At 39.9% G+C, this 25,059-nt stretch overlaps 1 protein-coding gene and 1 long non-coding RNA gene across 22 annotated transcripts in view; one reads left to right on the forward strand and one right to left on the reverse strand.

Moving 5' to 3' along the window:
* ARID1B (AT-rich interaction domain 1B) overlaps positions 1–25,059 on the forward strand; it is a 357,120-nt gene that overhangs the window by 305,969 nt on the left and 26,092 nt on the right. For 11 of the 18 annotated variants that reach the window (XM_083496337.1, XM_083496348.1, XM_083496349.1 and 8 more), the window contains 5 exons: positions 2,735–2,880; positions 14,382–14,488; positions 15,240–15,398; positions 21,758–21,967; positions 23,062–23,266. In XM_083496337.1, coding sequence (XP_083352463.1) covers positions 2,735–2,880; positions 14,382–14,488; positions 15,240–15,398; positions 21,758–21,967; positions 23,062–23,266 — 827 coding nt within the window. The remainder of the gene's footprint in view (positions 1–2,734; positions 2,881–14,381; positions 14,489–15,239; positions 15,399–21,757; positions 21,968–23,061; positions 23,267–25,059) is intronic. The other 7 variants (XM_083496351.1, XM_083496339.1, XM_083496340.1 and 4 more) reach the window with 3 other exon arrangements.
* Positions 2,904–21,751, reverse strand: LOC310703884. 4 transcript variants are annotated; one of them, XR_014524417.1, is made up of 5 exons: positions 18,450–21,751; positions 16,539–16,656; positions 14,782–14,867; positions 9,402–9,583; positions 2,904–5,453 (listed from the first exon to the last, which is right to left on the reverse strand). It is a non-coding gene; the product is annotated as an uncharacterized lncRNA (long non-coding RNA). The 4 variants fall into 4 exon arrangements; XR_014524418.1 differs by having other exon boundaries at positions 9,474–9,583; positions 16,539–21,751; XR_014524419.1 differs by having other exon boundaries at positions 16,539–21,751.

A 25,059-nucleotide genomic window follows, 5' to 3' on the forward strand; every position in this document is an offset into this window, starting at 1 on the left:
CACTGCAAAGCTTCCCCAATTTAAAAAGGATTCAATGGTTGAGGATACTGAAAAGGGAAATAAACAACATCACCCACCCACTGTCTCTCTCCTAACAAAGGTGATCATACAGGGTGATCCAAGGCAGTCTCAGTGCCAAATCCAGGCCTAAACCTCAACTGAAATGGACCAGAGAATCATCCTAACCCAAAAGAGCCTGGACCTGGAGCTCTTGCCCAGGCAGGGGGCTTTTGCGGTTGGTTTATGATTATTTAGATTTTCCAGGTGCAAATAAGGATTTTTCAGAAGTATCTGCACCACAACCTTTTTTAGGCAGCCTGGGACCACTTCTTCTCATAATAAGGCATTAATCACCTTGGCCCAATCAGTCATCCTGCCCATACACGATTTCATAAGCTAGGAAAGGCAAGGATCAAACATACAAGTGGTTTCACAGATCTGCTCAAACATCTTCTTCACATCCTCAAGCTGCATCAATTGGAACTAATCCAACAATACTGGACCAGATAGCACATTGGACACCTCAAGTCGACCTACCAAAACTCTGGAGTCCAGATCATAGTGGATGCAAGCAAATTTATCGTGCTTTGCAAACAAAATGCAGGAGGCAATTGGTGATTCCAAAATCTTATTAGGGCTAGAATGCTATAGACCACCCAGAGAAGCTTTGCTAAACAGAAGTGAAAGTATGTAATGGAGGCAGTGAGAAAACATGTGTTCATCTTTGCTGCCACAGAGTACCATTGAGAATGAGCACATACTAGTGATCAGTTTCATATGTCAGCTTGTGTTCAAATAATCTCTCAGCTTTCTTCATCATCCTCAACTCTAGGGTATACCATGAAGCTACCCAAGCTTTTCTAAGTGAGGGAGGACATTTGGGAGGGATCATGTCAACCATTCGGGTCATCTCTTCATTCCATAGGAGCATTATTCATTTCAGCCAGGAAATCCCCCAAAGTCCTCTGGAATCCATAAGGATTCATCAAGCTCCAGGGCTGGACCACCCTCATTGTTTTCATTCTTGCAGAGGGGAAAAGTCACTGTCATCCTCAGCAGCTCTGAGCATGACAAAGAAACAGATGTAAGATTCCCCACTCTCAGAACACCCTCTTAACTGTTGGTCTAATCACATTTTGCGACAGCCCATGATGGTAATAAAGTCTTGACCCACCCTAGATCTCATGGCCTTGGTGTGAACATTTATTACCTCAAGGACCAACAGCCTGGAAGGCCTCACCAGAACATTCAGTACCAGCTCTGTCAGCTCACACAAGAAGGCTGCTAGGCAGTGGGATATGTGGTACGCTCACAGAATCCCTAATCTGTTCCATTCACCCAGCACAAGATTCAAACATTCCAGATTTGCAGTTAGTTGCATAGGAAACCAGGACAAAGAGAGCCAGTGTGGTGTAGTGGTTAAGAGCGGTGGACTCGTAATCTGGTGAACTGGGTTCGCGTCCCTGCTCCTCCACATGCAGCTGCTGAGTGACCTTGGGCCATTCACACTTCTTTGAAGTCTCTCAGCCCCACTCACCTCACAGAGTGTTTGTTGTGGGGGAGGAAGGGAAAGGAGAATGTTAGCTGCTTTGAGACTCCTTTGGGTAGTGATAAAGCGGGATATCAAATCCAAACTCCTCTTCTACTACTACTGACTTCCTGTTGACTACACAGAAGTTCCCCTTCCCCTTTCCCCTTCTAAATCTTACCTGTTGCTAAACCAACTAGCCAGGTGGGCACGGCTAACTCTCTGCTTGCCTCCATTCAGGTCCTGGTTATACAGGCCAGGTCAGCCAGTAGTGAATGAGGGAGATCTTATTATAAACTGACCTTGCATTTCAAAGCAGCATCTGAAGACCTGACATCTGGCTGATAGGACAGCCAACACACCTCCAGCTGAAGGAAGGACCAGAAAATTGAGCAGCCCTTAATTGACTGAACCACATATCCCCAACCCAGCTCAACCCTGTCCCCTCAGAGGGCCCTTCTATCTCCACATGATCCAAGTAGAAGATAGACAGGTGGCACAGCATCTGGGCAGATTGTCTGTTCTTCTTCTCCCTATCCTGCTTGGGATGGGGTGGGGTTATTGGCAGATGTAGACCACGCAAGCATTAGGTAGAAGAGCAAGGAGCGGTATTTCTGTGATTTCATCAAAGACTCCATTAAAACAATTTTGGATTAATGTGTTATAGCTCCACTCAGTTTGTGTAACTGCATCTCTTTCCGTTGCTTTTTTATTTTTGTTTCATTGTCTTCATGGCTTGCTTTTGTAGTATGGTAGGCAAAGTGGAATCAAAAGAACTTTTCTTTTTAAGAGCTATCTAGCCCTGGCTTCTTCGTCTTCTTCTACGTATACCAATGGCAAGCACTTCTCTCTCTCTCTTTCCTGTGCTTCCATCACTTTCTACATGTCAGCAACACAACGACTTGAACCTCATATAATATTAGGCTGTGTCCATTTTAAATTAACATGTATTTTCCATTTAAAGATCTGCATGGTACTTGATTGTAGCTTGGATTGTAGAACGAGCCCCAAAATGTTAATTACTAATTCAGTAATAAGCTCCCAACAAATCGGTCCCCTCCTCATGCAGGCAAAGACTAACTGGCTGCCTCTTCCTTAGGTGTTTGTGAATGCTAAAGTATGAATTCTGTGACTAACCAAAGTGTCCTGTGCAGTAAGAAACATAATAAGAGCTTGTGCACGTGTGTGTGCTTTCTCTTCACTCAGGCAAGGCAGTTTTCCTGTCATCAATCAGAGCGGCATTATGGGATCCAGCTCTCCCTACACCCAGCCAATGAACAACAACTCAAGCCTGATGAACCCTCAAGCTCCTCCTTACAGCATGGCACCTAACATGGTGAACAGTTCCACAGGTAATGGTTGGTAACTTTTCAGGAACGGCTGTTTTTTCCAAGGTAGACACCCTTAAGGCTCCTATTCCATATCCACTTACCTGGGAGTAAGCCCTATTGAACCTGGTGGGACTTACCTCTGAGTACATTAGGTTGTACTGGATGGAGCAAAGGGTTTCTCCTGTGCAGCTGGTTCTGTGTTCCTTAAAACAGGAGTTTCCTGTTATTGTATCAAATCCTGCATATGTTACAGCCTTAGGTTGTCTTCTGTTTTTCCTTGAAAATGTGAACATGGCGTGTTTGAAAACTGACAGGTCTGAAAGAAGACATGTTTAAAATGTAGTAAGTTTTCTGAGGCTGGTGCAGCTGTAATTAAGCAACAGAACTGACATCATCTTAGGTTAGGAACCTGACCAACAAGGTACCAAAAGTCACTCACTGTGTTTAGAATAAAGTATAACTCTCTGGAAGTCCCAGTAATTATGTTCACTCACTGAAATAGACAAAAAAATGGACTTAACAAATAAAATTAACAAAGGGTCTTTTTCCATTTATATTTCTTTGCAGGAATACCATGCCAGGGATCTGTTTGTTGATGGGATTGTTCAAGTGCTCATTTGCATTTGATGTGGACTCAAACCGTTCTCCCTAGCAGTACATTATTTCTTTTCTCATTCCCATCCCCAACTATTACATTCATGAATATGTTGTAGTGTGCAATTGCATAGTAACTAGATTTCCTTTAATTACATTTAAGTCATACTCCAAATAAGCCCACTGAAATCAATGGACTTTAGTTAGTCATTACTAACAAGACCATTGATTCCAGTGGGACTACTCTGGGTGTGACTTAGTACGATACAGCCATAGAGGGCAAGGCTATCCAACCATGTATTGCTGTGATGGATGGCAAAAAAAGTATAATGTGTATGCAAGACAGAGAGAGTAACTGGGTTTAATTGCTGGGTTTCAGATGACTTCTTAACATTATGTCATGATTATTGGAGAGAGGAACCACTGTTACTAACCTGCTTTCTGCAGCAGCACCTTTAGATTTCTTTTTCTTTTTAAGGCAAATCTAGCAATGGCTTCTTGTGCTTATCTGCTCAGGACACCACTGCCAGCGAAAATGGAGTTCAGTTACCTTTTAAAACAAAACAAATCGGTTGCTGCTCCTGCTTCTTGCAACAGTTTTGGTTCCTCTCTCCTCTCCAGGAGCCCAAAGTAAGGCTAGTGAGCAATCCTTTCCTGCTGCTGCTGCTACTGCCTCTACTTGGCTGCTGGAGGAAAGAAGCCTATAGTCTTCTCCTAAGTTTCAAAACAGACAGGGGAGCACTTGAATACAATCATTTCCTCATTAAAAGAATAATGTGAGAACCAGCTGATTCTGTCTTTACTGTTTATAGTGATTCCTCCAAACTTTTATGAAGGTGTTACATGCTGGTAGATATTATTATCTCTCCCCCTGCCTTCCCACCCCCATTCTATCTTTCAGATGATTTGCCTGTTGTTTAAGCAGCATGTTTATGTCGACTGTGAAATTAACTGCCTCGTAATAAAACTCAGAGGGTTTCCCCCACCCCACATACACATATTGAAAACATGTACAGCTTCTATGATTCTGCTCCACAACGCAACCAGCCACCCAGCTCTCTTAAACATTTTAAAGTTTTTGATTGCCAAACATTGGTCCCGTTTAATTCTTTTTCTGACAGCTGAAAATGCACATTGTTGTCCTAGAGTCTCATTATACCTGTTTTTATACTCTCTAGACAACAGTTTAGCAGAGGTATTCCCACATGTCTTATTTATAATGGTTTTGTGCTGTGTCTTCAGCAAGGGTAAGAATACAGATTGTTAATCAGGGAGATATTTTTTTTAAATATAAAATAAAATTGCTTCCCTTAGTGTTAGGCAGGAGGTTGTTTGTTTGCCCATGCAGCACACTTTTACTTCAGTTGAAAAGGAAAAAATCTATTGAACAGGCCATTAGATAATAGCTTGCTCCCCCCTCCCCCGACCAGAGCTGTCCCAGGTAATACTGTGTTTGGGTTATGTAGTAATGTGTTTTGTCTGCCTGGATGAAATAAAATTACTTTTGAGCATTGAAACTGCACTATAAATCCTGGCTTGCTGTTTAGCAGCAGTAATTTTTTGCCCCTTTTACTCTGGCCCCCAGAGCTGGAAAAATAACCAACAAACAGATGGCAGAGTGCCCTGCCTAAGAAGATTTATGTATTGCAAAGGAATAACCAGTTTAAAGGAAGATTCACAGAGGGGTTTTTTTGTTCAGATAATTCAGCCATTCGTTATTTCATACGGTGGAAATCTGTTCAGTGCAAAATCATTTATCCTAGCAGTCTTTTGTATGGAGTAGTCATAGTATTTTTATTGTGTTCTGCATTCCAAAATATTGAATTTTTAAAATAATTGAACCATGTATCAGAGCTTTCTTTATTTCTTTTTTATTTTTGGTTTATGCATTTTTGAGGTTTTCACTTCCATATTTATTAATCCATGGTGTGTCCTGTAAAAATATAGTACATGCACTGGTAGTAGTGCTTGTTGTGGTTTATTTGTTTCAGCCATTGACCCTAAAAAAAGAACAGACAAACAATGGCTTTAACCAGCAATCATAATCAAGATCATGCAAACAACCCAGAAAAATGTACTATGTTACAATAATTCCTTCTATTTTAAATAAAACTCCACAACCAGTTTCCAACCCTCAGTCTACTACAAGAAAATAAAATAATTTTATGTTGCTTTCCAGAAGTCCGAGCTTGTAACTTCTCTATTTTTGTTTACCACAAGAAATTATTTTCCCCCCTTGTAGATCTAACTTATTTCATGATTTTTAGTAACTGCTGATGAAATCTATTACATGCATGTTCAAAGATGACACAGGCATATAGTAGATGTCTTCGTTTATCTCCTTCCTAAAAAATTACTGAAGTAAGCAAAAATGTATGTTGCAATAGCACTCATCCAGAATCTCTGAGGGCATTTGAAATCTTAGCAGGGTCAAGGCTCAGATTGAACTTAGGCAGATCAATTAAATATTTTTTCCAAACCATGAGCACATTTTGATCACATATCAGGTTGTTGAATTGACTCTGGCCAATTGAGAAGGATCACTTTGCTCAAAAGTGTCCCTGAAGTGTAAACTTTGATTTAGCAGCTGGCAATTCTGTACCCTTGATATCATTTACAGAAAAGGCTTCCATCATTTTAGTTGTGGAGATGGGACAAGCAATCTTGGGGTACCAAATATTTAATGGGATAGAATTAATTGAATCTGTTCATATAAACTAAGCTTCAGAAGTCTAATTTCTGGCATATGTTTTACATTTAACCAGAAGTTAAGTAAATTTAAGTAGATTTATAAATAATGTGATGTGTAGGGGCCTATGATGTGTATTCTGCAAATTGTTCTACACAGTACAGCTAGCTTAAAGACACAAATTACAGCCACAAAACGACTTAACATGCTCCACTGATCAGGAAGTGTTGAGAGGAGGCTATTTCATCAGCTGTGAAAGCACAGCATCACAAAACATTACAGTTTTTTGTGCTCCAAGGAAATATACTAGCATCATTATAAGGACTGGGACTGGTGCACATAGTTTGAAAATATTTTACTGGTGAGCTATTTTACCTTACCAAATCCATGATGAGAAACAAGGGCAGATTCAGACAAGCAGGAGCCTCATGACAGCCATTTAAGAATGTCCTATATGGCAGCTGCCTGCTGGCTTTAGTCATTTGGTGAAGCCCAGCATTACCATCCCTGCACTTCCCATATTTCCAAGCATATATAAGGATGCTGATGCTGGCTTCAGCCATGTGTCTGAAGGCACTAGATAACTGCCTTGGCATGTGGGTGCAGGCAACTTATATGATAAACTTTTATACCAGAGAGTAGGGGAGCTGTGGCCACCCAGTTGTTGCTGGGCTACAGTTCACCTCATTCCTGCCCATTGGCCATGATAACTAAGGCTGATGGGAGTCCAGCAGCATAGGGAGAGCCACAAGTTGCCCACCTCTTTTATTCAGTGCTGAATTTTAGAAAGTGGGAGGAGAGGGAGATGTTAAGCTCAAGCTTCCCTAGATAGCATGACCTGCTGCCTGGAAGCCTCAGTCCCCCAGATCTTGAGTGAAATTATTCAGTGAAGAAGGAAGGCCACTCTATCCCTAATCTAAATTGCTCTCTTTATTTATTATTACTTATGTACTACAATTGAATTTAGCATTGAAAGCAGTTTCCAGGATTCAACCATGGTGGTGCTTGGCTGTACTTTTAAGTGGTGACTCTATGGATTCTGTATATCTGGTTTCACCTCCAGAAACTAACTTAAATATAAGTTTTGCCATCATTCATGTATATAATCAAGTCGCTTTCCATCAAGAGCTGAGAAAATTGTTATCCCTATCTCCCTGTTCCCAAGCTTATTCATTCATTAAGGAGCTCAGGGTGGTGTACAAGGTTCTCATCCCCCCTTTTATTCACACAGCAATCCTGGGAGGTAGCTAGGCTGAGAGATAGTGAATGGCCCAAAGTCACCAAATATTGCATTTTGATGCGCGTGCACACCCTAACAGCTTCAATACAAATTGAGAATTGCTCATCAGGTAAAGACATACTTGCCCGGTCTCAACTCAGTGGTGTGAACATTGAGCAGGCAACTGTGATACACATCAAAGTCTGCTGACATGTACAGTAATGTGCAAACACAGCAAAAAAGAACAATTTTGATCTGTTTTAAGCCAGCAATGTGTGTACAACCTGAGTCAGACCAGTTCTAGTCCAGTATATTTTGGGCTAATGGTCTTAACCACTATTAGCACATGCTGCACATTATAGAAAGATTCAGCTACATGTAGAAACATAGTCCTCAGGATCATGGCCAAACCTGAAACCGGCATTTGACCTATAACCACCCATGCCCATATGTACTATGAATGGACACAGGAAAGATGACCAGCATTTTCAGAGAGGTCCCTATTGCCCCAAATTGTAGCTCTGGTGCAGGAAACAGAAAAATCAAAAGATAATAGTTGCAGCTCTGCCAGTGGAATTTAAGCAGTGTTGCAGACACCGATTTAGATGACTGTCATTTCAGCCATCTCCCTGTTCCGTTAAGAAAACATGGCAGATACAGAAAACGTCTCTTAACTAGTGTAGAGCCCCGATGCTCTGAAAGAAAACCTCCCTTGTGTAATAGGCTTCAGTGAGCAAATAATTATTTAAATAGAATCAGTGTGACTATGAATATGACAACTGTTTCTTCAGTTATAATGCCAGGGGTTTAGGAGAAAGCAGTGAAGGAATTTCTTCAAAAAGACAGATGAACAGAAGGCTTCCCCCTTTTTTGTTAACAATGGTGGATATTAATTTCATTTTTGAATTTTAGTGAAAATGGTAGTGCAGTGTGTAATATTACGAAGTGCGTGTGAATATACCTGTAAGGCAAGTAGGTATTTATGATCAATTTTTATTGCAGGCACAAAAAGTGTTACTCCATCTACTTTTTCTTTAAAATTATTATTATTATTTTTTACACTTATGGTTTTCTTGCCGCTCAATCCAGTTGTGTCTCAACCAAAGCACATTTGCAGTTTCTGCAGCCATTTGCCTCAAACCAAAGCTCAGTGTACACTCGGGTATACAGTGCAGAAATCCTCAGTCTTTTACGGTGGTAGGCAATCCATGCACAGAGTCACATTTGGGCAAATGAAGCTGTTCCAGACACAGGGGGAAACTAGTGACTGCACGGTGATCCTTTGCTGTGAAAAGCTGGTTATTCTAGGCAGTCATGCAGTTTTGCATAATCTGTCTCCTACTGATTCAGACTTCAGAATCCATTTTTTAAAGATGGCCTTACATTGCAGAAATGTTTGGGGGGGTGGGATGTTTCTGGGCATATACTCTGATACGGAGCTCTGCTGCCAAGCTCATATCACTGGGCTTAAAGTGAGCCTTTGTGCAAGGACCAGATCTCAGGAGCTGAAATGATATATGCACAAAACTGTCCCATACAGCTCCATTCAATATATGCCTGAACTGGAGCTCCTGCAAAGTTTTTGGTCAGGCTGTCCCTTTTAAAATAAAGGGCAGGTGTGTGTGTAACATTGTTAGATTCTGCTGCAGATACACATTTACTCTCCGCACAGCAACCTTGCTTTTTCTGTATGTTTTAGTCCACAAGACCAAATGACATGAGCTATTCCACCCACCAACCCCCCTTTTTAAACAAAGCAATGAGCACTCACCTCTCTTTCTTTCCTGCCTCAAAGCCAAATCAACCCTTTACTTTTTCTAGCAGATAGGGTGTGATTTTCCACGTTTCACTTGATACAACCCAAAACACCTTGGTACAGAATCACAGTTAAAATCGAAGGCCACAAACCGTCCAAACGTTTTCTTACAAAGGCTTAAGACCACATTGGGTCGGTGGCAGCTAAAGTACTGGGCTGCTTGGAACATAGGTTTATACGAAGTCTAGCATGTAGTCTTGGGCAGATCTCTCAGCCAAATCTACCTCACCAGGTTGTTGTGACTTTAAACTCATTGTGTGGTAGTGCACCCATGGTTTGCACACAGACAGTTGTACCTTCAATCCCCAGATGGAACGGTCTTGTTTAGGAGAACTGAAAGGGACTCCTTCCTCAGTCGGAGAGGACAGTGCTAGGCTGGTAGTCTGACTGCATTAGGCAGCAGCATCTGGAGGAAGAAGGGGAATTAATGTAATCAAATATTTTTACTGGTTCTGGTGGATTGGACCCAGAATTGTTAAGTCCCGACCTGGGCTCTTCCTGAAGAATCCAAAATTCAGCCTAATGATTTGCTGTGGGCTGTTTTCCCACAGACTGATCACCATTGCCTCTCCTATAGGACAAGCATGGCATCTAGCCCAGGAATACAGATCCCTGACTGTAGGACAGTCTTAAGATACTTGACTGCAGTTTAACTCACATGTGAGCTAAGTTTGGTGTGGTGTATAGCTAGAACAGGACCTTGACCCATATTTTCTTTTTTAAATTATTCTGACTTTCAACTTCTTATAATAAAGCCTGGGGCTAGTTCTTGGAACCTATTCACTCTACATTGCAACTCTTTTTCAATCACAGATTTCACTGTTATCTTCTTCTTTTTAATGTTTTATATATTTGTAGTTTGTGGGCAGGATCATTAGGGTCACTGGAGAAGAGAGCGTGTGTGCGCACGCACGTGCCTTAATTTGCTGGAATTGTGACAATAGTGTTCTTTCACTGTTTGAAAAGGGGTCAAAATAATACCCTCAGTTTGTCATTGGACTAGAAAGCAAAGGGATACCAGCCACAAATCCCTTGGAAGCATTCTTGTAAGTCTTTACAAAGCATTTCAACAAAGGATAAAGAAATACCTATGGATGCTACACAAAAGACTATAGTAGTACTTCTTTCTCAAGATGACATGGTAACTTAGACCCAGCTGTTGTTGTGAGCAATTAGTCCTGTGCAATGCAATGCAGATGTTGATGTGCAACTGGGTTTGCATCTGAATCTGCACCAGTAACGCACATGGAAGGCTTCTTATACACCCTGTTGCTTGATTGGGGCAGCTCATAAGAAGTACGTGTCAAATGCTCTATAGCCCAGCCTTTTTCTCTGGATCATAATCACTCAAAATTTTATTTACAATTTTCAGATTTTATCACCCTTGCAAAATCTTTCTTCAGGCAGCTGAACTGGCCACCTGAAGATTTCACTGCTAGCATAAACTGCTGTTCTGCACAACATAACCACTCCAGCATCATTCAGAAAGCTTGCAGTGGCATCACACAAACTTGCAGCTAGTGATTTGGCAATCAAATTCAGACTTCCCACTACTGCAGTTAAATTCAAGTAGGAAAAATGCTGGCCACAAGTAGAGTGGTCTTTTGCTTCTGCCCTAAGTCCCACAGCTGTCTCCAGAGCAAATGGGTGAGGTCAGAAATGCAACTTGGATGACCTTGTGCATTTAGTCACTCTTTGGTTGCTTTGTTATCATTTTACTTCCATTCATAAAAAACACTGGCTGTTTCTCACTTATTGCATTGTTTGGAAATAGACATCTTGTTCCCATTTTTAAATATACAAGACTGAAACTACTTTTTTAAAGCCAAGTACTGTAGTAATTTCCACATTACAATATTTCAAATGCCTTGTTTGGCCTACAAACGCACCACAGCAACTTACAAATAAGCCTATGGCAGTTCAGAGATGAGTATTGAGTATATAGTTAGCTGTAAACTCGTGCGGCACATGGCTGGGTAGGTTTTTTGGCAGAGCCGTTCTCCCAACCTGCAGTGATGTGATGCTAAAGATATTAGCAAATTAGCACCATGAAGCTTGCCAGCTTATTCGCCAGAGTCTTGCTTGCTCTCTCACTGCTGTAATTAAAACTAATTATTTTCTAAAACATAGTAATACATGAATATGTGCAATAATCATTTTGTAGTGGGCAATCTGTGAAGTTTTTTAAAGCTCCCCCCTTCCCCTTTGGCTTGTTCTCCCACATGTTGGCTGCTGAGTAAAACACGGCATTATCATTTTACAGAAAAGCAAAGCAGCCCAATAATAATCAGGCTAGATTTTTATTATTCTGCAATATCCATCATATTTTATTTAGCCTTTCCTTCCCTGTCTACTATTTTTAAACACATTTTGCATAGTTAACAAAAATGTGTTGAGCTTAGTTAGCTATATGTTCTATACCAAATGTGGCGCTCCTTTTGCTCACATACATTTGTGACTGCATTGAGATCTGCAGGCTTCTTTTTTATTTTGGAGGGTAATAACAGAAATGGAAGTTCAACTAATAATATTTACCTATTATGTAGAAGAAACTAAAAATGTTCAAAAATGCTTATACTTTAAAATTTGGTTTAGCCACTGTATATTCCATGGAGATTGCAAATACTCTTAAGAATACACTCTCTCTCTCTCTCTCTCTCTCTCTCTCTCTCTCTCTCCCCCTCCCTCCCTCCCTCCCTCTTACGGTGGCACCTGTATACATAGTACTCTGCAGAATTCTTAAGGGGGAAAGTGAAATGCCCCAAGGCTTGTATTCTAGAATAGTAGGAAATAGACCAAGTTGGGGGAGGCAGAGACAAGAATAGGAAGGACGGAAGGAATGTAAACAGCAAATTTAAAATATTACAATTCAATCATTTACACGTGTCCAGTCAAAAGTGAGTCCCACTGAGTTCAGGGGAGCTTATTCCCAATTGAGTGTGTATAAGGTTAGGCTGTAATCTGAACCACACTGACCAAGGAGTAAGGCCCATTGAACTCAACAGGACTTAGATCTGAATCTTAGATCTGCAATTGCCTTGCAGCAGTTTAAAGCAAAGGCCTCTTGGAAAAAGTGAGAGATGACACTATGCACATATTGACCAGGGACTTTGATGCATGGGGACAGCAAGGGGAAATGTGTGAAGTCAGATGAGAGAGTAAGAAACATTTGGGTAACTGGCGATGGTAGAGTTGGAGGTTATAATAATTGGTAATAAAGGACCAAGAGATTTAGGCAAGGTTTTGGAGACCTATAAAGGTAAGTCCAACCTGGATGAAGGAGGGTATGGGAAACCATGTACAGATTTGAGGAGGGGATCAAGCAGTGGGAAAGGCAAATGATTTGTGTAGTGGCATTTTAGAGAGAAGTGAAAAGGCTGAGACATGACAGGGAATGCTGAAAGGGATGTTTCTTGAATCACATCATTAAGATGTTTTGCTCTCATTCAAACCTTTGGGATCTGGTAGGCTGAGAATTTAAGAAATTATTCCCCCCTCCCCAAATAATTTTACTGGTTTTCATGTAAATACAAGAACAACATATAACTACAGTAACTTGTCCAGTGGTACATCCTTAGAAATTGTTGTTTTTAAAGTATTCATTCCACAGTGTGAGCTTGCACTGTTTGTTCACACAGTTTTATACTGTACAGAGAAAACACAATATACATAATTGATCTGAATGTTTCTTTTGACTTTCGGCTTTGAAACATGAAATTCAGGAAAAATGTGACAATAGCTCAATACTGCACTTTTCCCACCTTCAAAACAATGAGAAGAAAATGAACATTTCTTTTGCACACCTCTGGAAAGTGTCTGCATAAGTGTTATCTGAACGAGAATGATCAGCATTCAGCTATGTTCCCAGCTGACTTCTTTAAGAAGGAAAATAGCTGAATACCCACATCGGCCACAGAACAGATCTACAGAATAATTTACAAGTTGAAGAATGTAGTTGAGTAGGTTGTAGGCTTGGGAATTGGCAACTAAGAGGCTCAGAGAAATATTATGTGATATTTTATAGTGTAATCATACAGATTTTATTGTGGTAGTCAGATAACATACCACAAGGGCCAATTCAGACCTTAATTTATTAGTTGGAACAGCTGATGTGAGAATCATTCACACTTCTGTTTTTCCACTAATGAAGTCATATATGAAACATTGCCACATGAATCTGACCCATAAAGGAGTTCCATGGGCACAAGAGTTTGGGTCAGAACACAACTCCACCTGCAAGATCTGTTTATCAGTGATGGGGACATTAAGAGGGAAACAAGCAGGAGTATATCTTGTGTTTGTCGTTCCCACTTATGATAGGTTGCCTTATTTCAAAAAGTGAAAATTTGTTGAGCTTTTTTGGCAAATTTGTTGAGCTTTTTTAGACAAAAGCTGGGTTTTTTTAAAATTCCAATGTGGGCCGCCATATGCCCGGATTTTCCCAGATATTTTAACAGATTTCTGAAAATTCCCCTGGACGCTATTTTCGGCAGACAACTCCCAGATATGTCCAGGAAATTCTGGACGTATGGCAGCCCTAAACTTATGAAGTAAGCATCCAAATTGACCATAAGTCAACTGGTGCTTGTTCACATCTATGAAAGTACAAAGGAACCTGTTCCAGCACTGGTGGCACTGAAAATGCTCTCATGAAACCAAATCATCAGTTTCTATTATACTGCCACTTTCCAGGTAGCTACAAACTCATCCTTGGGCCTGGATACTCTGGGGTGCTGTATTATTGCATTATATAGTGACTGCTAAAATGCTAGTAACCAAAGTAGCTTTTCATAATGAAAACATTTGTGCTTGAGAAAGTGACTTAAGAATCAAACATAGTTTGTTACTCCACAAATCCAAGAGGTGCCTAATGAAGTTGTCCGCAATTTTTCAGCATTACCATGGCAAGCATGTATGGTTTGGATTATATTGCTGTCAGTTATTAAAGTGAGTCACTCAATAATTAGATATTAAAATTAGACCTTAAAACTGTGTTTCAGGTTTGTAGAGTGATTATGTGGGTGTACTAATTTGGAGACATTTTCTCCTATTGCACATATAGCACTTAACTTGTGAGATCTAAAGGACTTTTCAGCCTCTGTAAAAGATGGAGTATTCATATATTCCAGTTTCTTGTATCATCAGTTTTCGACACACCGAGAAGTCAACCTTGATGCTAAATCGTACCTCCTGTTTTTGATTAGCTCCTATGGGTCTTGCAGATATGATGACTCCAGGCGAGTCCAAACTGCCCATCCCTCTCAAGCCAGATGGAAAAGAAGATGGGCCTCCTCAGTTTGAGAGCAAAAAGGTACTTCCCTCACCTGCATGTGATGTTGGTTTGGCGCAGCAGAACTCTGCTATTTTGTCCTTCATTCTCTGATTTGAGCTTGCCCTTTTCTGTTCTATCCCGCATGCTCTTTTCCATTCACATGCAATCTGGTTTTTTTTATGTTGTTTTATTTTCTTCCCCTCATTGTGTGGATCTGAAAGTTACTAGTTCTTATGGCATTGTAACTCGCGGGGGCAAGGGAACATATGGAAAACCTTGTGGGGAAATTGAGCTACGCCACTGGGTGCGCGGGGGTCGGGGATGGGTCTTACCTTGGTACTTACAGCCATTTCCTCTATCTTCGGTTATAGCTTCCTGTTTTGGCCGTTTCAGCAGCAGCATACTTTTGCTTTCCTGCCTTATTTGATAAAAATAAGGTGAACAGCTTTATTTATTTTTTTCTCTTTATCTCATAAGGGGAAACCCATGCTTGATACTCCATTTAGCTTGAGGGAAGCATGGTGGCATAGCTACTTCAGCCAAGCATCCAGCAAACTTTCCAAATTATATAATAATGTCGTTTTGATAATTTACGTATTATCTATCTATATATTTATTTATTTACATGTATATGTGTTTTCTGTGTGTGTCTATGTGTGTTTCTCTCTCTATATGTTTTATATAGTTAAAAAGAAAAAAAATGGTCAATCTGTTTAAACTGGATGTATTTTTTTCATTTTTAATAAAGTTTGCCCTGCCTTTGTCCTCTTTTTTTATTCCTCTACCACAGGATAGCTACATCTCTCAGGGTATTTCACAGCCCCCAACCCCAGGCAACCTGCCAGTCCCTTCCCCAATGTCCCCAAGTTCTGCTAGCATCTCCTCATTTCATGGAGATGAAAGTGATAGCATTGGCAGCCCAGGCTGGCCAAAGACTCCATCAAGCCCTGTAAGTGGCTCTGGCTTTTGTTTTGTTTTTTTTGTACTTATTATATTTTAATGCTTGCTTGTTTGTTTTATAGATTCTTTCCTTCATTATTTATCCACTAAAGGATTTTCTTTCTTTGTAATGACAGAGGAGGCTAAATTCTGCCCTAAGTTATGTTCCTGCAGCTCATTGTTTGACTCGGTTCTAGGGGGGAACAGAGCTTGCTTGGCTGAGGGCAAAATTTAGTCCAGTCCTTTTATATAAAAAGAAGATTAAATTTATGTATATCACAGAAGTTGGCTTTTCTTGTAATACAGCAGATGTTGTGAAGAAAACATATTTCTCATAATGCATCAGCTTACAGAGCATGCTAACTGTGTTGGTTAAGGACATATTGTCTCAGTTACTGGGTCCAAACTCTTTGCAAAATTGTTTCCCCCCCCATTTGGGTGTTGAGTAGCATTACCATCTAAAAACAGGAATAAAACTCTCCTTTCTTGAGGAATTGGGTGATTTCTGAGTGTACATTATAGTTTGGAGCAATCGTAATCTCCAAATACCCAAACCTGTTTGCTGTCATAAAAATATTATACAGGATAAAATTGTATTTATACATTACAGGAAAGTTACTTTTTCAATTTGACAGTATCCACTTGCACTTAAAAAACACATGTAGTCTTCAGATAGCATTGTAGTTTCAGAAGTATTTGTTCATTAAACACAAAAATGATTTTGAATAGGATGACGCTGAAATAAAACTGCTAGCACATTTTTCAAACCTAAGCAGGGTCTGCTATGGATTCAAATTGCATTGAAGGAGGTTGGACTAGATTACCCTTGGGATCCCTTCCAATTCAACAGTTCTTTAATTCAACTAAACAATTGTTCTAGTGGAAGCCAGCACAAGTCCTGCTAATGCAATGGGGCTTCCACCCCATGTTCTCCTCTTGTACCCCCCATGCTCCCGACCCAGATTGGCTCTGGGAGGTTGGGAGACACACACACCCCAGAACAATGCAGGGGGGAGGAGAGAGGAATTTGTTCCATCTAGCAACCCGAAGTGCTTTCGCTGACAGAACGATCATAATGTTGAATTCCTCCTAAAATCTTAACATGTTTAATTTAACCACTGCAATTTCGTTAGACAAATAAATAACTTACTTTAAATAAATTTTGGAGTCCTGACAGCATGAAGAATGGGATGTTCATGTCATCAGTTGCAATGATCACTAAACATACTGAAGGGTCTTCAGTTAAATCCTAATTTTCACCAGGACACCTTAATGGAAAAGAAAATTCCAGAAGACAATAAGAGAAAATATTGTATAAAGGGTTTGGAGGGGGGGAATGATCTCTAAGAAGATATTTTCTTTAAAAATATTTTATTAGTATCTGATTTCATCAGACAAATACTTGATCCAAACTTAGAAAAAGACATGCAGCTGACTCCCAAAACAGCAGCACTTGGTCTAGTTTCCACCTCCATGCTGTCTAATACAAGGACATACCAATTCCCCGATTTTCTAGTCTTCTGCATTTCCCCGTACCACTCCATATCACTGGTGGCCATTGGCAGAGAGACACTGAATATGATTATATTAAGGCACATGTACTAGTGGGAAGCTGCCAGCCTATGAACCAGTTGAGAACCGAGGGGCTTCCCCAACCAAACCACACACACAGGCTTGAAAATAACCTTCCATTGGAGCCACAGGAAGGCTATTCTCAAGCCTAATTGCCGCACCAGAAGGAACACACTACAGCTCCACTTCCAAAACTCACCACCTTCACCTGCTGCAATTGGACTTGAAAATAGCCTCCTGCTGGTGCGGTGCCAAACAATGGCTGTGTTCAGTCTCCATCAACCCAGCTGCAATCTCCATTAAGATCACTCTCGCTGGCAATCAGGCATGTAAAAACTAGAATTCCCCTTTCAAGCCTAATTGCTTTGGGCTGGAGTGGGTGTGATATATGGTCTACATTTGGGTGCCCACTGTGACCCTTACCCACTTTTGTTTTGACGCCACTCGTGACTTCCAGAAGGTTGTCTATGGGATAACATACCCCAGGGCTGAAAAAGGTTCCCCAACTTTGTATTAGACATTATGGAAAAGGTCACGGTTGATATACATACAGCTGCTGCTTTTAATGACAGCCATGTGTTTATCTGGTTTGGTTCCTGAAGATTAAAACAATCCGGTGTCCCAAAAATGAAAAACAATATTTCCAGGCAAATTGTTTCTCTTAAGAGTAGATTGCTAAGCTTTTATCAGTGGGCAAAATGAATACCAGCACAAAAGCCACATGCAAAAAGAAAAAGAAAGGTAACTAATATTTTAAATAAGTGCATTATGCTCTAGAGGGTTTTTGGAGATATGTGCTCGTAGCCCTTAGTGTGAAAGCATCAACAAAAGTAGAGAGGAACTAGGGAAAGAGGGCAATGACTTTGAGTCTCAGAAGGCATATGGTGGTGTGTGTTCCCTCTAATGTCAAAACTGTCCATGCCTGAATGCTTATCTAAATGGACAACTCTACAAAGAAGAAATTTATTGTATTTTCTTGAGTATTTTACTTTTTCTTAAATGGGCACAGAGAGGCATTAAGTGCATAGACAGTCTTTTTAAATATTTCTGGAAATGCAGAATATCTTTACGGTAGAAAATATGTATTCATGAGTTCTTTAAGCTGTTATTCATCCCCAGGGGAGCCTGTTAGAAATGCATGTTTTGTTTCCGCATAAATTAAAGAGAACCATTTCAGATTTTGGGGGGGATAGAGAAGGTGGGAGTAATTACCTTTCTGTTTTCAATTTAGAGTAAACACTCACTTCAGATATAGTTCTTAGAATTTATTGTAAAACTTTTTCCGAAGACATATCTATGATTTGATTGAGTTTAAAAGTAATAAGGAACCAGAAAAGAAATAACTTGGGTTAGGTATATATTCTTCCTTTTACCATAATCCTTTGATTTCAGTGAAAATTATTTCAACGAAGCAAATTTCAGATCAGGGTGCTAAACTATATAGATATATTTGGGCTACCAAATTATCTGGTTATCAGATTTTACTAACCTTATTAATTATCAGATCTGGGTGTTCAGGATAACAGCTTTGTATTCTTTATATCAATTGGCTGGAAGATACCAAAAACCATATCCAACATCTGATCAGATTCTTCACATATTTCTAGCAGAAAGTGAGTTCTAGAGCTGGCATGCTTTTCAGGAAAATATGAAGACACTGGGTTGAGTAATTATCTACTGAGAATTTCAAACTGGGTATCTTCAATTCTGCTGTTAATGGGATCAGTTTATGTTTACTTTGTGTACATAAATAGAATAGCAATAAATGGCATATTTGAGAGAATATGTGTGTGAGCACACAAATTCGGAACTCTTAAATTCTTCACTGTGGGTATCATCAGTATACAAAGCCAAGTATCTGTAGTTACCCGAAGGCATACCGAGAAGGGCTGCTAGTCAGTGGCACATGATTTGCATGCAAAAGGTCTCATCCCTAGTGTTTCCAGGTAGAAGTGGGAAAGACTCCCACCTGAGAGCTGCTGCTAGTCAGTGTTGACAATACTAAGCTAGACCTGGTCTTAGTATAAAGTATCTTCCTATATTTGAAGAGATACACATTGCTTCCCTCCGGGGGCCCCTGCCGTACACAGCCCTTTCTGTGTCCACAGATTCTGCCTCACACAATGAGAGTCACTTCCCCCATTAATATATAACTTAGAGTGAACATGTAAGATAGCCAGCAATCACCAAGGAATGTTAACAATACCCCATGTGTTCAATTAATGTCCAGATATACAGAGATAAGTTAGTAAATGTGGACAACACTATAATAGTTATAATAAACAATCTCTAGTTTAGCTACCATTCTGGAAATTGACCAGATATATGCAAGATAATCTATGGATTTTGGCCATGCACAATAACATATACAAATTACAGGATGGTGAATGCAGTCTTCAGAATTTTTCAGGCACTCAAAAATTGATGTGCACTGAACTTTGCTATAGTTCACCTGTGACTATTTATTGCTAGATGCACATGCTTGCAGAGGTGTGTTGCATGAACACATGGGAACAAATGTTCACTACAATGTAACTGTTGAGAACAGACAGGTTTGGAATAATAAATGCACAACTACTGTCCACGTACATCAGCATACTCTTCCAGTCACAAATGTTTTAAATACTGGATAACACACATCTGATACAGAAATTATATTATTTACTCATCTTGTTTCGGAAGGCTTTCATCAAGCAATACTTCTGGTTAACTTAATACCAGCACAATGACTTTACTTACCCTGCTGTACATCAACAAAACCATTTGAGGCTACATTCATTATTTTTTACTATTTACTCCCGCTTTAATTTTTGCACTGACTTCAGTTTATAGTTTATCGATTTTACAATGCAATAAATATTAGAATTGTGAAGTATAAAACTTTACTTGAAGGAAGTATGTTCTATAGGCAGAATCTGGCCATACAAAGCTTCTGTAATCTGTGCTTGACCAAGCAGTTGCATGTGCAAAATGTGAAATTTTTAATGTTTTTAGCTGTGGGGTGCAGACAGCAGAAATCAAGCCCTCTGTGGAAAGATTTTTTCCTTATTCTTCTGAAGTTAATATTTCATTTTAAAGGAAAATTGCACCCACTTCACTGAGCTTGACAGCCTGAAAGCTCCTGCAGTGAGAAGCCCTTCTTTCCTTCTGTAAATAGTAATGTTTTCAGATTATGTTGTCACTTTGTGGCCTGTTGCCATCTCTTTGAAAAGTGACTTTTCTTTATGTAGACAGTACAAGTGCCCAGCAAAGAAAAGACGGTAAACTACTTCCCCTTTTTTGATGATATAGCTTTATAAGAAGAAGTATTTCACTGTGTAAAATTGAAAAACCTTTGTTTGGCCATTAAGTCTGAATGTTTCTTGTAATAGGCAATTGGAATGGCAGCTGAGTGAAAAATTATTAAGGGTTATATTATTAAGGGATAACATGTGCTGCAAATATTGAGCATGTGGAATCACAAGTAAGAAAATATAAAAATTAATTAACAATAGTAGTGTTGGCTGCAATAATTAGTTGTTTGGGGGCAATAAATCATTTCTTTGTTTGCTTCCCTGCATTCCAAATATATTGACGTATCCAAAATGATATTGTGAATATATGTGAAATATCTATAGCCCTTTTGCCTTTTTAAAAATTCACTAAAATAGCTTACTATGCAATTGTTTTTAAGGGCAAAGTTGATAAAGAATTAATATGCTCCTAAATTAAGCAGTAGGAAAGGCAATAAGATGTGCCACATTCTCCTGTTGCAACCCTCCATTTGCATCTAGTAAACCCCAATTCAACCTAAGTAATTAATAAGTGTCCCTTTGGTAAATATGCTAAAAGCAAATTGATACTGTCCTTTATTTCAGAATGTGACCAACAACTTTACATAAGAAGCATCACTGTGAATAAATGAGAATTTTGTATATAAAGCAAAAAAGCTTTATAGAGCCAAGGTGATTTGGTTAATTAAAAACAATGGACTCCATCCTAAGCAGGGAAGTCAGTGAAACAAGATGAGACCTTGGCAACTGCCCCAACATCAAGCAACTATTGCTATCATCATTTTAAAGAGTTTTTGCCCCTTCAGCTTCACATGCAGGTGGTACAAAGGGATGTAGGGGAAGAAATGATATGTCATGTTTGAATGACTCGAGACAGGGTTTCATAAACAACACAGAATTAGAATTGAGCTCAGAAGACCATAGGAAGACCCTAGAAAACTGATAAAAGGTACTTTTGACAGCTCATGCACTGCAATTGAGTGAGAACATTTTTAATAACCGTGTTGACTTACTTTTAACAACTTTTTAGCCAGATATAGCAAGAAACCAGATTTGGCAAAATTGATTTGACCTGTTCCATTCTACGATTATTTCTTCAGAAGTGTAGGTTTCCCACCCTTAGCTCTTCACTCTCATATCTGGTGGCATTCATTTTAAGGTGAATTTCCAAGCAATCTTTTTTCTTTTCCTCCTATATCATATAGCTTAATGAAACCACGTTATGAATGACTTGAGGCATCATCAGAAACTTGCCTTCTGAGATCCAAAGTTCATGTATAAGGGCAAAACATAAAAAATCATAAAAGGGGGAGTTTGGGCCCTTTGTTTTACCAAATCAGATGAGCAAACTGCAGCATGTGGACAGAATGTATTGTTTGTGCCTGAACTAGTAGCCTTCATTCCTGCCTGTTGTGTGATAGCTTTAGTTTAACATCCTCTCTTTGTCACCATTGTGAGTTTCTTACTATCTTTTCCCTTCTTGCCCCCTACCCCAATGCTTTTTTAAAAAATGCTTTTGCTTTAGAAATCAAATTCGTCTACCACAACTGGAGAGAAGATCACAAAAATGTATGAGCTGGGAAACGAACCAGAGCGCAGAATGTGGGTGGATCGGTATCTCAACTTCATGGAAGAGAGGGGGACGCCTGTGGCCAGTCTACCTGCTGTAGGCAAGAAGCCACTAGATCTTTTCAGGCTGTATGTCTGTGTTAAGGAGATTGGAGGTTTAGCACAGGTAAGAAATTCTTATGTCTTGGTGTTTGTTGGCATCCATCTGTCTGGTGAAGTCAGACCGCTGTGTTAGCAGCACCCAAGTCTAAGAACCAGGGCTATTCTGGATTTATTAAGCATATGTGCATAAGTATTTTCTTGGCCAGCATATAGATATTAGAAACTATAAATAATAATTATGTCTTTCCACTACAGCTATAGACGATACATCTCAGTATACCATTTCTGTGAAAAATGCACAAGTGTCTGTTTTGTCATATGCACCTGTGTTTCAGAGCAGTATTGGAATTTAGTTTGCAAGAATTCACATGGTATACACTTCTTTCTCATCACAAGCACAGAAAAATGTCATTGTGCAGCTCTAAGACTTACAGGCTTTGATATCGTACGGCATAAAGCAAGATTCATTCTAGTCGGCCACCATATGTAAGGCTTTCAATAAGGAAACTCACTGAATCACCTTAGTATGTTCAAAATTGGTTATAATTCATTTTGAATCTTGTTTGACTGTATATCTTGTTCTGCAAAGAGACCTCTGATCTCCATCACAAGAGGCCCTGGCATTACAGCACCTGAATTAGGAATTACTAGCTAAATGATCCTTCAACTAGTGGCTATTTTAGAAGAGACACAGCCTTTCGTTTTAATTTTTTATATCAATGTCAAAGCACTTCAGCAGTGAAAAAAGGCTTTATTATTGCCATTTTAAATTAGTTTTTAGAAACTGTTGTTTATAATTGGAGTCTGCATGCTTGTTTGAGTGCCAGAGCGAACAAATAAGTACATATTAGTTGGAAGATAGATTGGCTAACTGCACATTACAAGCCCCAGCCCTCCCCAAAGTGTAAAGAGTAGAGAAGGGATGCCTGGCAGAAGATACTGTGTTTTGTATAGCTATCAACAGGTTCTTTAATGGTTTTATAAGTGTAAATGCTGTTTGTGTGTTACAAATGAGTGTGGGAGTAATGAGCATTAGTTAAAAGAGGCAAATAAAACAAACAAACCAAGGCATTAAGTGCTGTGTTTTTTAAAATGTCTCCTGGCTTTCATCAGTCCACTTGGTTTCAATCCACTGATTCTGCTATTTATTTATGCTAGGTTAATAAAAATAAGAAGTGGCGTGAGCTGGCAACCAACCTGAATGTTGGCACTTCAAGCAGCGCAGCCAGCTCCCTGAAAAAACAATATATCCAGTACCTGTTTGCCTTTGAATGCAAGATTGAACGAGGGGAGGAGCCCCCTCCAGAAGTCTTCAGCACAGGAGATACCAAGAAACAACCTAAGATTCAGCCGCCATCTCCTGGTAAGCAGAAGAACTGCAGGAACATTGGTCATTTTTTCTTAAAGTGTAAAGGAGACGTAGTTACTTTTTGCTCTAGACCTCCAGAGCCTCTGTTTGATTGGGATATTCCTATGGAATTTATCAAGCCACTCTGTTAATCTTCAGCAACCTATATAACCTATATGCTTTCATATTGACATTTGCAGAAATACGTTGTGTGTTCACCTACACTTCATCATTTGTACAGAACATGGTGACATTTTTGGTGGTGATAGGCAACAAAGATTGCACTTTAGAGGAGGGGAAGACCCTGGAACAAAAATGTACAGTAGGTTGAAGTTTGAGAGAGAAAGCAGCAGGGGAAGGCAGAGAAAGTGAATGAGAGCTGGCAGAAAAGAAGAAGAAGCAATAGAGGGCTGAGGGAAGGCGGAACAATGGTTGCTTCAGTAATGAATATGTCAGAACAATGAGGAAAGGATATTGAGGGAGATGAGTTGAAAGACAGGGAGGAATCAGGAATGGGAGCAGTTAGTGGATGCAGAAGGAAGTGAGAGGGTTGTGATGGTAGAGATCACATGGGCAAGGAACAAAGAGACCAAGAGCACAGATGGGTGGCAGAGGCATCAGCCCTTGGTTTTTTTCTTTGAGGACTAGTGCTAGCTTCTGTTTGGCACTGTAGAAGTTGTTTGCTAATGTCTCAGGATATATTATTTACAGTTACAAGAAATGCAGAGGCCAGGTTTAGCAACAGATAGCTTGACACAGGAGCTCGGTCCCCAGGTTTCCCCCCCAGATGATAGTATTAAAAACAACAGCCCATATGATCAGTGGCTCTTATCTACTCATTCTCCAGTATTATTTATATGTGAGGTGTGTGTGTCAGGAGTTCAGCCTACATTCGAGTAGGGCCCTGCCAGAGACACATGCCCAACTGGTATGTTCCCTCCCTCCTGGTCGGTTGTTCTGGAGCTTCATAAGCTTTCTTCAGCCCGAACATCACATTGACCGATGCCAACCGACACTGGCACACTTAGGGATCTGCAGAGTTTGTGCATCATGCGTGACAGACCTCAGCAACTCAGCATTTTGGCTAATCTACTTTATTTACATATAAACACACAGAGCACATGGCTCTCTCTCTCTCTAGCATCAGACAGCAAAGAGAAAAAGGACAAAGGACAATAGTCCCACTTCACGGAACACAGTAACACAAACATTCTGTCTTCGTTACTTCCCACTCTGTGGAGTCAAAACATACCATGTCATGTGAAAGACAAAAATCCCATGACTGCAATTATGGAACAGGAATTCTAACAGTGTGTTTGTGTGTGTGTGTGTGTGTGTGTGTGTGTGTGTGTGTGTACACCTGCCACAATTCCCTTTTGTGGCCTGTTTAGAACTAAGAGGTCAGTTTCTACACAAGAGAAACTGGACACAAATCTGACAACAAAAATCTCAACATTCAGAAACCAGTAGGAGAACATTTCATTTTCCCATGTCACTACACTGCTGACCTCTCAGCATCGTCAAAGTTAACATCCTTCAACAAAAAAGACTTAAAGCAGAGGCTCCAGTGTGAAACTGCTGGACCAAAATGTTATCAGTAAAGTAGATTCTATTCAATTTGGGCTTAATCAGTATTCTGGATTTCTTTCCCACTACAGTTGTTAAATTACAGTAAAAAGATAGTATTATCACAGTGGCTGCTGTTATGAATGGGGTATACTGTTCTTATCATATATACATCTGGGCTCTGTATAGGAATGTCACAGACCTACTGCAACCCCTTATATTACATGACCACTGCTTTAAAA

The sequence above is a fragment of the Podarcis liolepis genome (assembly GCF_965112155.1).
Source record: "Podarcis liolepis genome assembly, chromosome: 3".
NCBI lineage: Eukaryota > Metazoa > Chordata > Lepidosauria > Squamata > Lacertidae > Podarcis > Podarcis liolepis.